Source organism: Lissotriton helveticus, chromosome 2_1, assembly GCF_964261635.1.
Source record: "Lissotriton helveticus chromosome 2_1, aLisHel1.1, whole genome shotgun sequence".
Lineage (NCBI taxonomy): Eukaryota > Metazoa > Chordata > Amphibia > Caudata > Salamandridae > Lissotriton > Lissotriton helveticus.
In genome coordinates, this window is record NC_136059.1 from 294,664,058 (window position 1) to 294,679,169 (window position 15,112).

At 46.6% G+C, this 15,112-nt stretch overlaps 1 protein-coding gene across 3 annotated transcripts in view; it reads left to right on the top strand.

The window, feature by feature from the left end:
- Positions 1-15,112, top strand: part of WDR7 (WD repeat domain 7) — a 1,349,682-nt gene that overhangs the window by 133,687 nt on the left and 1,200,883 nt on the right. For all 3 annotated transcript variants that reach the window (XM_078674853.1, XM_078674855.1, XM_078674854.1), the window contains exons 5-6: positions 3,080-3,254; positions 5,595-5,671. In XM_078674853.1, coding sequence (XP_078530979.1) covers positions 3,080-3,254; positions 5,595-5,671 — 252 coding nt within the window. The remainder of the gene's footprint in view (positions 1-3,079; positions 3,255-5,594; positions 5,672-15,112) is intronic.

The following is a 15,112-nucleotide window of genomic DNA, read 5'->3' on the forward strand; positions in this document are numbered from 1 at the left end:
TTAAGGTTGACTCTTCACATACATTAGGCTAACCCGTTACTTTCGTGATATTACTTGAATTTTTTTTTTTTTTTTTTTAAAACCTTTATTGTACGATGAAGCTCACAAATACGGGCCTACAACCCACCAGGGCTGGCCACCACATGGTAGAAAACATAATAACCGGAAATAAGTTCTTTACAGGATACGATATCAGGAGCATAGGTAAAACAATAAAAGACATCGAGCAATCAGAAAGAACAGGATAATAAAAGGTTAATTTTCTAATGCGGGGCGGGGTACAGAAGAACAACGGGCCGTGTAGGAAACAACCAGGGAGGAGGGGCCACGGCAAGCCGCCATCTTAGGAACACAGAATGAAAAAGAAGCCATACAAACATCGTTATCCAAAATAGAAACAAATTCGGAATATGAGGAAACGAGAATGGCAATAATCAAACCGCGCCCATCCATCACCGCCCCCACCCAAAGTGAGGAGGCATGATCAAAGGGCCCGCAGTGTAAAAACAATACGAAACGCACCCCGACAGAAATAAAAGGACCCTCATAAAGGAGGAAAAAGGGGAGAGAGAAAAAGGGATAAAAGAAGGGACTCCCACCAAACCATGCACCCCCAGGAGATAAAACAGGATAATAGAATCCGGCCAGCAACGTATCAAAAATCGATACCGAATAACCCAGCGAGCCAAAATCAGACACCCACCGGATTACAAAAGTCACAGAAACTCCCCAGGGGGACACAGGCGGAAACGGAGTCCCGAAAAAGTGAACACACAAGAGCCATAGAACAAAAAAGGGAAAATAAGGGAGGAAAAAGACCCCCCAATGCAGACAGACCCCCCCAACCCACCCCGAAAGCCCACCCTGCACCCCTGCAGAAGGCTACGGCCTACCCCCCGGCAGCGTGCCTGTCGCCCTAAATAGAACCCGAAATATAGTGGAGCAAAGTGAAGTCGGAATCAAAAGACAAAAATGGGGGAAGGGAGGGAAGGGAACAGGGGATGGGAGACACACACACACACATATACGGGGGAGGGCCGGGAGACAGAAGTAAACGTACCCCATCACCCGCCTGAATGAAGAACTTAGTACCCGGGAAGCCAAAAATCATCGGGTAAAGTCCAGGAGCACTAGCCAGTCATACAGAACCATACCGGGACATGTTGACCCTCCAAATCAGCGCAAGACTACCGCATACAGACTCCAACATACATCAGCCCTGTCCTTGTTTGTCCAAAGTGGAAACTTCCCGATCCAGCGAGGACCAGGCCACGAAGAACAGGAGACAGACAGCAGGAAGATCCGACGGTAGTCCAGAAAAGGAACGGGAAATGAGACACGGAAGATCCAGGAAAGTCACTAAGTGGAGCAAACGATGCAGGCACAAGTCCAAGGATATGTCCAGAGAAACCGACCCATCTGGGCCAGAACAGGAGACATCGCCGGGCAGCGGCGGCCGAAAGGAAGCGGGAGAGTCATGAAGGTCTGGCCAAACAAAATCCAGCTCCCGGGCCCGAGAAAAAGGAGGGAGCGCAGGAGGAGGAGGCGCCATTAAGTCCCACACATCCGCAGACGCGGTCGTGACCGGAGCCAATCCCGCCAGGATAATTCCAGCCGCACCCCGCGGCGGCGAAGTCGCAGTCAGCCGTGGGGGCCCCAGAGGCCCGTCGTGAGGAATCACCTCCGAAGCCATAACAGGCGCGGTTGTACAGAGTCGCCAGGAGAGCAAGGCGTCCAGGATCTCATTAAGTGTAGAAAAACCTTTACAGTGTCCGGCACCCGGGTCATGCAGCGGGCCCCCAGCGCTCGCCCAGGCCCGGCCAGGACACCCGGGGCCGGTCGCCATTTTGAGAGTCCAACAAGGCCGCTCGGTCGACAAACTCCGCCGGGGCGGCAGCAAGGCAAGTGAAGTCCCGCCGACCGGCAACAGAGCACCCCAGGCAGGAAGGAGGGCCACCAGAAGAAAGGGGTGCGCCGGCCGCCCAACGCCGCCGGTCCCGTTCTCCGAGCCCGGGCGGTGAAATCAAAATGGCCGGACCGGAGAACAATGGGAGAGCAAGCCGGACACACAAGGAGCTCCGACAACGGAAGGCAGCGCCTCCAACATAGGTCTCCCTCCAACGGGATGCGGCCAGTAAGGACCTCCGGCCCACACGAACAACGGCCTTCCGACCACCTCCACAGCGCCCCGAAGGGGAGATCCGCAGGCTCTGTCCGGCCCGGGAGCCGGGAAGAAGATCCCGGCCAGTCCGCCCTCCACTCCCCAAGACAATCGGGGAGGCACTGCACCGGAACCACAGCAGCCAGGACAACCGGAGCAAGAGGTAAGTGCCTGCAGAGCGTTGTAGCACCAGCACACAGCAAAAGGGGCTTCCCGGGGCAGGATAACAACAGGATAAATGTGAAAACACAGGCGGGCGAACGGAGCCGAGCTAAAGCGCGGCCATCACGGTCGCGAGCTAGGCTCCTCCCCGATATTACTTGAATTGATGAAAAAAGTGTCTAACAAAAGCATAAATAAACCTTGAGAAAAAAGATTCAATGCATGTTTTACTGAAAAATACAACATACCCAATTGAAACAACTGTATTTTTCAACAAGGTTAAGGTAACTCCTGCACTTTGAAAGGAACAACGTGTATAACAGGAAAATAACAGAGAACAGCAACATTGGCATACAAAACAGCAGGAACATTTAAGTAAATTCTAGAACAAATAAGCATCCCTGTTCCTAGTCACAATACTCTAATGAAAGTCAAATATAAACATAATTTCATTTAAGCGTAATTTAAATTCTTTTAAATAAACACAGTTTCATATATGAAATATGGACTGCAGCTGATGTACATAGTAGATGTGTGCAGACCCTTCAGTTAACAGTGAACTTACAGCCTGACGGCGCAAGGGCTACATATTCATTGTGACCTCCCTCTGGGTCCATACACGTCTACTATGTACTGCAACTACAGCCTAAGAAAGTCTAGTATGTACCTGGACTGTAGGCCATAATTCTGATATACATATAAAGATATCTGTGGGTTCTGAACATATTCATATAATAATGTTTTTGTATGTTCTAGTTCTACCAGTTTTCTGTTGGGACTCAGCGAGAAGGAAGGCTTTTGTGCCATGGACATTATCCAGAAATTCTTGTTGTGGATGCCTGCAGCCTCGAAGTTCTTTATTCTTTAGTCTCAAAGATCGCTCCTGACTGGATCAGCTCTATGAGTGTTATTCGGTCCCACAGAACACAAGGTTGGTGATCTTTTTTGCTGTTTAGTTGCCCGATTTTGATGGACTACTCTGCATTAGCAATGTTGCAGTTTTATGTAATTCCAAATGACCATTCTAAATTCGCGTTTTGCCTCAGACCGTCATCCAGTTGGGACCTAGAATTCAAGATTTTAGATAATAAGGCGAGGGGCACCTGTATGCAGCCCCTTGAACCACCATCTTTTGCTATCAAAGTCCTTGTTCTGTAATGCGTGTTCGATTTAGGTTGTCTTCGTGGCTTGTGCCTAATTGTGATGCTCAGTTGAAAGACGGACATAGCTCCTATCATTCCATATCTGAGGAGCATGAAAGTAGGCATCCTTGTCTTCGAAATCAGAGCTCTGCAGTATGTTCCCAGTGAGTGAGGACAACTGTCACTAACAGACCACATTAACAGCGTTACACACTAGTATGCGTTTATAAGATTCTGCAATGAATGTGAGAACATATGAAATTAATTTTATATGCAGCGAAAAAAGAAAGCAGACTTATACCAGACAAAAGACTAATATGAAAAACAGTAGTTACCGATGTGAATGTATAAATGCATACCAATAGGCCCCCCTATTCATTGTCTTTTTCCTGAGTAAGGACTTTGTCGTACTGGAATGAAAAGTCGCAGAGGATTCATGTTCTTTAAAAATTAGACAGACTAAATAACAACTTTTTGTTCGCATTCGAAGAGAAAGTGCTGGCTTTCCTCATCTTTGAATTTTGTATGAGACATGAAGAATACATGCACACCTTAACAGCACAGGTGACCGAGCAAACTGCATGCTTGTGGGTTTTACAGAAGGCAACATATGGGCAATCGTAGCCATTTTGGGAAGGGGGTGAGGAGAATATGACCAGAATGGCATGCATGCCTAGCAGTCTATACCAGCGCTGGCGTCCTTAACTTCTCAACAGACTATGCAATTGATACCTTAATGCTAGATTTAAATGTGTTTTTTAAAAATAAAAGCGGAGTTCAAACAGATAACTTATGCAATCCTACCAAAAGCTTATTTTCACTACAAAAAGAAGATTGAGCAATTGCTACACCAAAAATATTTGCAACATTTAATTGAGCTGCCTCAGACGTGTCCAACTCAAAATCTAAAACTCAGATGGGAAAAAGGGCAGAAGAGTGACATTAGATTAGCGAGACAGAAGATCTCCGACATCCCCAGCGAACCAAATCCTCAGCTCCACAATCAAAGGAGAGAACAGTAGTACCGTTGAGGAATGATTTTGCTGATTCCATTTGGGTGAGATCATGTATCTTCCGCACATGGTCTACTCTGTCTCACTGGGTATCCCGCAGGTATGGTAGTGAACTCTTGCCACCGAGGCCAGTTTGATGTCCATCAGAGCTCTCATGGTCACCAATGTATTTAGGATGAAGTCCGGATAAAGCGGCCACTTGTTCTCCCCTCATTTCACAACTTCTCCTTGCACATCGCCTGCAGAGCCCACTCCCTCCAGTCTGAACAGCTAAGCACCGACATTAGCATACCAACAGACACTTTCTTTGGCCTCTGCCACTTTTGGGGGAGCTGAAAGTCTATCACTACGACGGCCGCTGAGACTTCTGATTGAAGCCGATACAGGTCTCTCATCGTCTGACCCAACCTCTCTGTTAGCAGCTTAGAATGTCCATTTGCAGGAAAGCAGTGCATCCTCAGACAAGCTCTTCTCCTTATGTCCCAAAGTGACCATGGTAGTTGTGGGATTTTTAACCTTTTAAGGTCCCTTACATCTTCCATTTCGCCATCATTTGCCCCTCGAGGTTTTGCACAGCAGCAACATGGGTCTGTGTTTTCTGCTATACAGAAAAGACTCTGACAGAAAAGTCCCCCAACACGGTCTATATGTGCCGCAGAGCAGATTCAATAATGCCCCTTTTCCCAACTTATCAGCATGGAGAGAATTGATAGACTTGGAGGAGCAGAATGCTATATAATGGTATGCCAATGGCAGATTGTGCCCCATAAAAATGCTTATATACTGCAAAAATCACAATGCCTTAACAAAAGGAAGGTCTCTACAAAACCTTTATGGTGGCTGTGATGACTGATTTGCTGCAGTTGATGCAGAGAAGTTGTTGCATGAGAAGCCTTTTGGTGAGATAATATTGTACAGACAATTCCATATTTGGGAGCTTTCTTTTGTACCCTCCACTGTATGTCACAATAGACTAGTGAAGTGTGTTATCGTGAACATTCACCCTATTTCGTCGCATGGCTTCTTTTTACCACAAGTGTTTGTGTGCATGATGCTGACGTTTGCCTCTATATGAATATTTTCTGAGTTTTGTTTTTGTTTGTTTGTTTTTTTAAGAAGATACAGTTGTAGCAGTTTCAGTGACTGGCATTCTGAAAGTGTGGATTGTTACTGCAGAAGTTAGTCGCATGCAGGTAAGGAGGTCACTTTTACTCTGAAATTTTGTAATTTGTAATTTTCTTAAACATTGGAAATGTTCTTTCTTCTTGTTGAATAATAGTTTACACAAAATGTTTGTGAGATGTATTTATGATAATTTCACACTGTCAGAGCCCCGTTCAGAGGGCCACAGGCAAGAGGCGTTACTGGGCCCAACCATGGGTGTTGAAGCCTTTTACTCCTGATGTCCTGGGGCTTGACCTACTATGGATCCTGAGCAACTGTCCCAACAACGCCTCCAGCACTTGACTCTCAGGAATAGATTGTTCTGAGCAGTCCATGGCTCCCTCAGGATGTGGTGGATACATTAGGGTGAACATGGGCTCACAACTCAACGTGCACAGCAGCTGCAATAAATGATTGACCAGCTAAATACTTACCTTTGTTGTAAAAGAAGTCTTTTATTTTACTGCTGCCAACATAAAGAAAAATATGACGTTCACAAGCAACTACACAGTCCCAGGACGCTAGTGTTTTTCTAGGCGGGTCGCCGGGTCCCACTCCCTCCTCATTCTAAGCAACGGTGCTTATCCCCCATTGAATAGCCTGGGTAAGCCCAACTAGTATTCCGAGCCTTGAGTCTACTCTGACTCTATATTAAAGTCAACAGTGTTTCAGCACCGCAGCACTTTCCAGCCAGAAAATTCTCCAAGGGCCTACTGGCCCGAAATCAGTCTTATCCACAACTGTTGGAGTTCTGCAGTGCATCCCTTTTGCAGGTGCTGGAGCACTTCAGGTGCTTTTGCTGAATTTGGCCCCGTGGGCAGTTGTGAAGTTCCTCACATGCGCTTCTGCCACGACAGTGACTGGAGGGTCCTCATTTCAGGGCAGGTTTCTGGTTAGTCTCACAAGTGAGGAGGGGGTGCGAAGATCCTGGTGTGAATCCTTCAACCAGTGTAGGTACACCTCGGTGAGGATTCCACCCAGGTCACCTGTCTTACTGGTCCCAGTGACCCTGCTGGCATACGGGAGTCACCGTATCCTCATTGCACATGGGCTCCGGCCCTATCAGCCCACCAATGTCCTTGCGGCAGCCCCGTCTGGCATACGGGGTCATGGCTCGCCACTGCCCAATGGCTCCAGCTCTCACAGTACAGCAAGCCTCTCATGGCGTTTCTCCTGACATATGGGATCACCACGTCCTCAGTGCACATGAGCTGTGGCCCAATCGGGGCAGTGATGTACGTGTCTCGCATCATGGCACCCCTCTTCTGGCATACAAGAGTCGCAGACTTTGCCCTGCACACAGACTCTGACCCAATCGGTGCAGCAGCTCACTGCTTGCACACGGAATGCACTTGAAAGGGCTCCCCACTGGACCTCGCTCCTTCCAACTCCATTCTTTTCTTCATAGGGCACACTGGTCTTGGAAAGCAGACAGGCAGTGGTGCTCCAGTCTCCAGGGCAGTAGGTCTTGAAAACCCTAGAGGATGTCCCCTGACCCAGCTGGGAGGCCCTGTCCCCCAGTCCTGGTCACAGGCAGAATTATTTCAGAGCTTCCCCTCTTCACACAGCCTGTCTGGCTGATTTGCAGTTAACAATTTTAACAGTCTCAAGCTCCCCTTCTTATAGTCCATTTCTAGGCACCAAGTGTGATTTAGACCCCGAGTCTTTTGGTTTAATGTTGGGTGCCTGGTTCCTTTTGAATTGTGCACTTCTCTTTCTCTTGAAAGTAGTTGGTCACATCGGGGGCGACTCCAAAGCTGATAGCCCCCCAAAACACAGCCAGCCCATTGTAGTGACTAGAGTTCACACCTGGGTGTCAGACAGGTGTATCAAACGGTTAGCCCAGGGCGCAGCCCGACTATATATGATTCTCTTATCAGCCCCATCTCCTTCCTGAGAGATGCTCCGGCCTCTTTCTTGTGACCTCTCTCTGAATGAAAGAGCACCTCCCAGTGTGTTCCTCCCACCTTACAGAATTGCAGCAATACACAAATCTGTCTGGGGGGATTCCTCTACCTCCTCTTCTCATGTTTCACCATGCAGGCCCTGGGTCTTCCAAAACTGAACAAAGAGTTATCCATGTATTGTGCGCTTCATAGGCAAACATACACCCATCACATGGCATTTAACATGTATGAACTACACAGCACTAGATCCTGCGTGTACTATGCCACTCACAGGCACACACTTAAGGCAATTGATATTGTAGCCCACCTCTATACTCGTAGGGTTGTTTGCTTGGCTCCAGTACTACATTGTTTCTATTGTTCTACTCTAACCAATTGAGGGTTTTATCTAGGGCCCTAAAAAGCTGCCTTTCAGAGACACACACCATTCCCTAGAAGAATCGCCAGAGGGACACCATTTTCACTTTGGCCACTCTTCCAGTACTTCTAGCGGAAGGTTGATCCTAGACGTGAATTAGGTTTTCAGAGCCATCAAAGCCAATTTTATTGTCAGGGTGTCTTTGACGAAGATATCTGTACACCTGAATAGCAGAACAAATCCCTTGTCCTGCCTGGGCTTATGACCACATAGGTGCAGTCATGTTCATTGTGGTGAACGCAGCTAGAAGAAAGGGAATAATACACAACTATTTACTTGGAGCTTTGATACTAGCAATATTTTGAACCCTCTTCCCATGATGCTGGGCCTACCTCTGCCAAGTTTGACGCTGACAAAAACGAATAAATCTCAAAAGTAGGAAATGTATGCATGGTGTTTTTCCTTTTGAAGTAATATGAGCCCACATGTCAAATGCTGATATTAAGGTGCTAAATTAACACTTAAAAGTAGAAACAAGAACACTTTATAGAATGCATTGAAGTACCTAAATATATACATATTGAATCTAAAAAATCTATTTTAAATATATATACCTATGTTTATTAATATATGTGAAGAAAATGTATGCGTGCTTAAATACAGTCTTGGTTTCCTTTGGCGAAGCAACCCAATCTCTCATTTCAGCTTTGCCAGTAAAGAGCTGCTGGGATTTCCTATGCGGTTTGCTGATACTGATTGGCAAAAGAAAAAAAATTGTTATTGTGTTATTGACAATGCTGAATAGCAATGGGAAAGAAATCACAGTAATATATTGCATGCATGTGCTCTCATGCATTCACCTATATGCATCATTTTACTACGGCGGCTGCAGGTGATTACATTTACAAACTCATGCACCACCACACATGTATGTGCGTGACATGACGCGCAGCCATTTTCTTTTATGTTTAAATTTACTGTATAAAAAATGTTTTCCAAAAGCACATTTTTGGAAAGCAGCAGGCCAGTATAAATTGCTGCTGCTGGGCCTTACTAGAGAGTTCAAATAAAAAATAAAATAAGTAACGGGACCTGCAGGGAAGCAAAGAAAACACTAAAAGCAAAGTGGCGAGTAGAGAGGAGCGGATGAGCAACAAAAGCGATGTTATTAAAACATTTTTTAAAAGCCGAGTAGTGGGGCTAAAGGTAGAGCTTGCAGAGGACTAGCAGGTGTGTGGGAGAGCAACACAGAGTTGGATAGAGCAAGGGTATGGAGGGCGAGGAAGTATGAGGATAGAAGAGAGCTTGAAAACACATGCTTTCCCTTGGAGTGCTAAAAACAGAAGAAAGAAGTTTAATGCATGTGAGAAGTTGGAGGATAGAAGTCATCCAGTCAGAAGATGGTTAAAAACTGTACTGCAGTAGTGGGACAAACAGAAGCAGAGCTAGGAAAGGCATTAAATTAGAAGCAAGCTAATAAGATTGACAAAAAAGACAACCAGTGATAAGCAAATGGCTGACCCAAAGCGCACTGTAAGTATTTGTATTGTCCACAATAGGTGTTTCAAGATCATTATAGGAGAGACCTAATGAATATGTGTTCTCTGATAGGACGCGGAGTTCATTGTCAATGGTAAGAAAAGGTAGTGCTAATATATATAAAATAGTGTATCGATGTTTTACTAATGTGTATTTGGATTGTGGGAAAAACAGGACTGACCATTGGTTGGATGTATGTTGTGCTTATGTACTGATGTTGTATAATGAATGCTTTTGTGGAACTGTCAGTGAGTGTTGAGTAGTGTTTAGTGAATTCATTTTCAGGCCAAGCTTTTATGAACATTCCAGATTTAAGTTTTTTGTTGTATGTTTCATGAGTGTGCTTGCCCATTAATCTGGATAGTCTCATGTATGTCTTAGTTCTTTCTTTTTGAAATTTGTGCATGCCATTATTAATTGTTTTCAAATATGACTGATAATTCATCGCATAGTTTAAAATGGGTTTCTGTAAAACAGCTAAAACAGCAGTCACTATTTAGGTCTCGGCCTGATCCAGCGCATGCGCTGACCTCGGCCGAGACATTTAGTAGGGCTTTGAGAAAGGCTACTTTGCCGGCGATCAGCTTGCTAGAACGAGCACAAGAGCGCGCGCATGCACATTATAGTGAGCTGATCGCCGGCAAGGTAGCACTTGCGGCGCGTCACCACTCGCATTTTTAATTTTTTTTATTTTCATGCTTGTTTTCTCTAGTGTCGTCCATGGAGCATGGAAATCGTATTAATATACGGCTTACTACGCTGACCTATTCCAAAAATCTAAACGGGCAAAGATCATTCCTTACTAAAAAGACAACAATTGTTTTCATACCAAAACCTTCCACGTCCTAGGTTCAAAATGGGATGCTTCTTGCTTGGCGCCTAAATTTAATCGAAACAGCTGAGTAAGGGGCCGGCTCCACAGTACAGTCTGGGGCGGGAGTAAATTCACTTCCCGACAGAAGAAGCGCTCCAATCAGCATAACCCCTGCAACGGCATCCAATCGGACTCCGAAAATGACTCCCTCTCCCAATCTCTGACTGGCTGTAGCAAATCTGGTTGTCCCGCCTTACACTGCTTGGAAGTCTGAGACTATAACGCGTCCTTCGACCAATTGTCCCCCATGCAGTAGTGGCTTGTGGTGATTTCTTTCTTATGGTAGAATGAGCGCCCTGGACTCTGCAGGTAAGAGTTTCTGATTTAGAGTCTCCGTGGCATACCCTGAAGCCCTCGCAACGCGTGGGTATATTTTGGATAGCGACAAAAAGCCGGCGTCGTTTCTGCTTCCGGTGCCGCCAAGTTTCAGACTGAACACTCGGTGCGTTGAGTTGTGACGTTTAGTTGTTGTGACCAGATGTTTTCATTTCACCTGAGCACCACTGATTGACTTTTGCTTTTACATATCATTATCAGGTGTGTTGGTTCAACTGGTTCTATTAAAATAAACCAAGACTACAACTGTCAGAATGCATTGAAATGTTAAACTAAATTCAGAAATAGAAAAGTAGTGCTGTTCCTGCTTTTGGACTGAAAACCTTCTTAGAACCATCCCGTGTTAATGGACCTCTAGAAATGTTCTCTATTGTGTGTTAGATTTCACTTATGATCATTCAGCGTCCAGTTATACATAGTGTAAGTAGTACTCGGTATCTTTCTTTTTCATTCAAACGCGCTTTGATATTTACATATCACGGTACAGCGTTATGCTGTTCACACTAAAATGAAAGTGGCTTACTGGTGTGTGGTCTGGGCACGACGAATGTGTTTTGTCTTTTTTAGGCACGTACCGAGTTGGTTACAGAGTGCCCCAACGTTAGTGCATCAATGTGGAGGGGATGGGGCATTTGTTACTGAGCTTTAGCTCTATTTCTTATTTATAGACCTGCTTTTGCGTGATCTAGATTTCACAGTACTCTGACTGATCTTGTTTCGCTGACCATGATAGAGTAGCTCTTTTGGGTAAATTAAATATTTGGTTTATGGTGCGCATACTTGTCAGCTGTTCACTGTTTTTCACAGCAGGTGCATTAACCCACAGACTTCGACTATCTCGTGCTGCAGGGGTTAAGTTTTCTTGTGCTTTACCGTTGGGGCAGCTTTTGCTGTCTGCACTATGTCGTTTCTTGAGCGACTGTTTTCAAAGCTCTTGCTGTTACTTAGATACGGCACCCCCACAGTCATCTGCAGTCCAAAATGTATGTGGAAGATGTAAGGGGTCTGCACTGAGGGTCTGTGTCAACTGTCTCCGGATGCCACGTCGGACAGTGCAAAGATAAACAGATTACTTTACAGCGGATTAGTTTAACATCCGCTTTCATTGAGCCGAGGTTTCAAATCAAATAGTTTGAGAGTTTGTGTGGCCGTCCAGTCCTGGGTAAATCGACGCTGTTCTTTTATATCGAGTTTCTTTTGAGGTACGTTTAAAAAAGAACATTTTTTTTTTAACCGGAAAATGTTAAATGAAAAATAGTCAGTGAAATACGGAAGCACACTAGTGAAAAGCAGTGAAAGATAATGAACTTCTAAGCACTGTGCAGTTTATGACAGGTGTACCTAAAGTCCTAAACGCACTATTTGTTTCCTTATTGCCTGTTTTACTTTGCTCCTCCCGCCGTGTTCACTATGCTCCAGCCCACTTCCCGCCGTGTTAACCATGCTCCCGCCCTCCTCCCGTTGTCTGCGTTTCCTTTGCTCTATCAGCCATCCCACACCATGACTGATCGTAATTTCTACAAAGCGGCAGGGCACCCAGGATAATGTGCTGAATGACTAACCACTTATAAGGCCCCAAAGTCGAGACCTATTGGCTATGCCAGTGGTTCCCAAAGTGTGCGCCGCGGCACCCCGGTGCGCCGTGATTAGAAGCCAGGGGCGCCGCGCAGGATGTGGGACCTAGAAATAGCAGCCACAATTCCTCCCCCTCCTTTGTGCTGCCAGGTCAAGCAATCCTCGCACTCTGCATCTCAATGAGTGATTAAGGGAACAACAGCAACTTGAGGGGAACACGTATTCATAAACTCAAACAATTACTTTGAAAGAGACGAGTTAAGACAATTCTGAAAGGCACTCTTATCACAGGGGCCATTTCCCTCAGTCTGCATGGCCGTTTGGACACATTGACACCAAAAACCCTTCTTCTCAAAACGAACACCTATTGCATCTAAGCACATAGTTCAATATGCATTCATTCAACCTTCACTCGAGATCATTCATTTAACCTTCACTATTTTTAAGCTTCTATACTGGGTTCAGAGGTCCTGCCTGGGAAGGGTTGTGAGCATTCCACAGGGAGCAACTGTACCGCTTCGAAGCATTCTGTGCACCAAAAGCCTTTACTGAAGAAAACAGTGCCTTTTGATTTAACCCCTTCGATGCTCATGACGGAACGGTTCCGTCATGAGCTACGGTTGAGCTGTGCTCATGACGGAACCGTTCCGTCATGACCACGCCCGTTTTCATTAGGGCCCAGCACCGGAGGGGGAAACGCGGTCGCGCTGAAAAGGTTAAATGCACATTGCCTCATTTGGGGGCACAGACCGCTACCTCATTCAGGGATCACAATACACAGCACTAATGTGAGCCCAAGGTTCTTCTAAAGTGTGCTGCTATACATTCAGATGCCTACACACCACATGAGACAGGACTGCCCCTCTTGGAATATCAAGTTGAAGAGAGAGTCACCATTGCTTTGAGTCTGACGTGCATATGTTTACCTGGGCGGTCACGGTTCATTGTATTGCAGAAGGGAGACGGGTGCAAGTTCAGAGGGGAGAAGGGTGCAAGGCAGAGGGGAGAAGGGTGCAAAACAGAGGGGAGAAGGGTGCAAGGCGGAGGGGAGAAGGGTGCAAGGCGGAGGGGAGAATGGTGCAAGGCGGAGGGGAGAAGGGTGCAAGGCAGAGGGGAGAAGGGTGCAAGGCAGAGGGGAGAAGGGTGCAAGGCAGAGGGGAGAAGGGTGCAAGGCAGAGGGGAGAAGGGTGGAAGGCGGAGGGGAGAATGGTGCAAGGCGGAGGGGAGAAGGGTGCAAGGCGGTGGGGAGAAGGGTGCAAGGTGGAGGAGGAGAAGGGTGCAAGACAGAGAGGAGAAGGGTGCAAGGCAGAGGGGAGAAAGGTGCAAGGCAGAGGGGAGAAGGGTGCAAGGCAGAGGGAAGAAGGGTGCAAGGCAGAGGGGAGAAGGGTTCAAGGCAGAGGGGAGAAGGGTTCAAGGCAGAGGGGAGAAGGGTGCAAGGCAGAGGGAAGAAGGGTGCAAGGCAGAGGGGAGAAGGGTGCAAGGCAGAGGGGAGAAGCGTGCAAGGCAGAGGGGGTAGAAGGGTGCAAAGCAGAGGGAGTAGAAGGGTGCAAGGCAGAGGGGAGAAGGGTGCAAGGCAGAGGGGAGAAGGGAGCAAGGGGGATGGTGATGAAATTAAAAATGTGCCCCCCCCTGAAAACATTTCTGCGGACGCCCATGATCAGAGCCCACCCCACGTAAACTTCTTGTAACGCCACAGAGCTCCTTGAGCCTTTCTCTAGCCTTGTTACTTTTAGTGGGAGTGCTTTGTACTACTCTATGGTGGTGTTGTATGCATTGAGATGTACTTTATAAGATCTTTGTGATTCCAAATAAAGTTTTATGATAGTGATGGCTACTCTCTGAATCCTTTATCATATCTAGGCTTGATTCTTCATGTAGACCAGTGGTTACCATAGGGTGCGCCGCGGCACCCCGGTGCGCGGGTAAAAAAATGGTGGGGAGCCACGGCCAACTGCCAATTAGGTCAAGGGAGCCACGGGTCAAAAGAGTTTGGGAACCACTGGGCTATGCCAATGCTTGTTTTAAAGTATGCATTCGCTCGAATTGTTTGCATTTGCTGTCAAAATGGGATCAGCTTTTAATAATGAGTGCTGGAATTTGTTGTAAGCTGAAACTCATATTAAAAAGTGGTAACGAGTCTAGTTTAAGAACCCCTGCGCCCAGTGTTATCGAAACCTGACAGCTTCAATATATAGACTCCGGGAGCCTGTAAAGTTTAGTGACATTTGCTCCAAGATTTTCAGTGTGTGTGTGTGCCCTGATAGTACTGCAAACCAAGCTTGGGACTCTTTGTTGCGTAGGGCAAGGCGTTTAGATCATGGTGTGTGCGCTGTGCACAGGATGTGATGTCCTGTACATCCTGTTACCGAGGTATGGTGGTAAGGCATGCCATGCGTGCCGTGCAGTGTACAGATTGTATGCGCTGTGATAGTGTTATCTCTGCACTATGCAGGACATCTGTTGTGCACTGCACACCAAGCGTGCCCTCAAGAGTATTGCCCCGAGTGTGTTCTATAGCTGTTTTGAATTAACAGTGCCGGGTCTGTCACCAAGCATTGGCCTAACGGCCAGAGCGAACTCGATGCTGGGGAACCGGGTTCGAGTCTCGGCAGCGACACTCAACATCTTGTGATTCTGGGCAAATCTCTTAATCTCCCCGTGCCTTAAAGAATGAATGTACCGTCTGTGACGTAACTGGCGCTCATGTAAAGGCTCCGATACCTTCGGCTAGAGTTCGCGCTGTATAAAACTAAAAATAAACTGTCATTGCACCTGTAAATCGCAGGACGTGCAGCATTTATCAGTGTGCTGTGGGTGCATATGGGGAGTATACGCAAGCTCAACACATCCTTGTGAGCCGTGTTTTAGGCAGAGCGTGGAG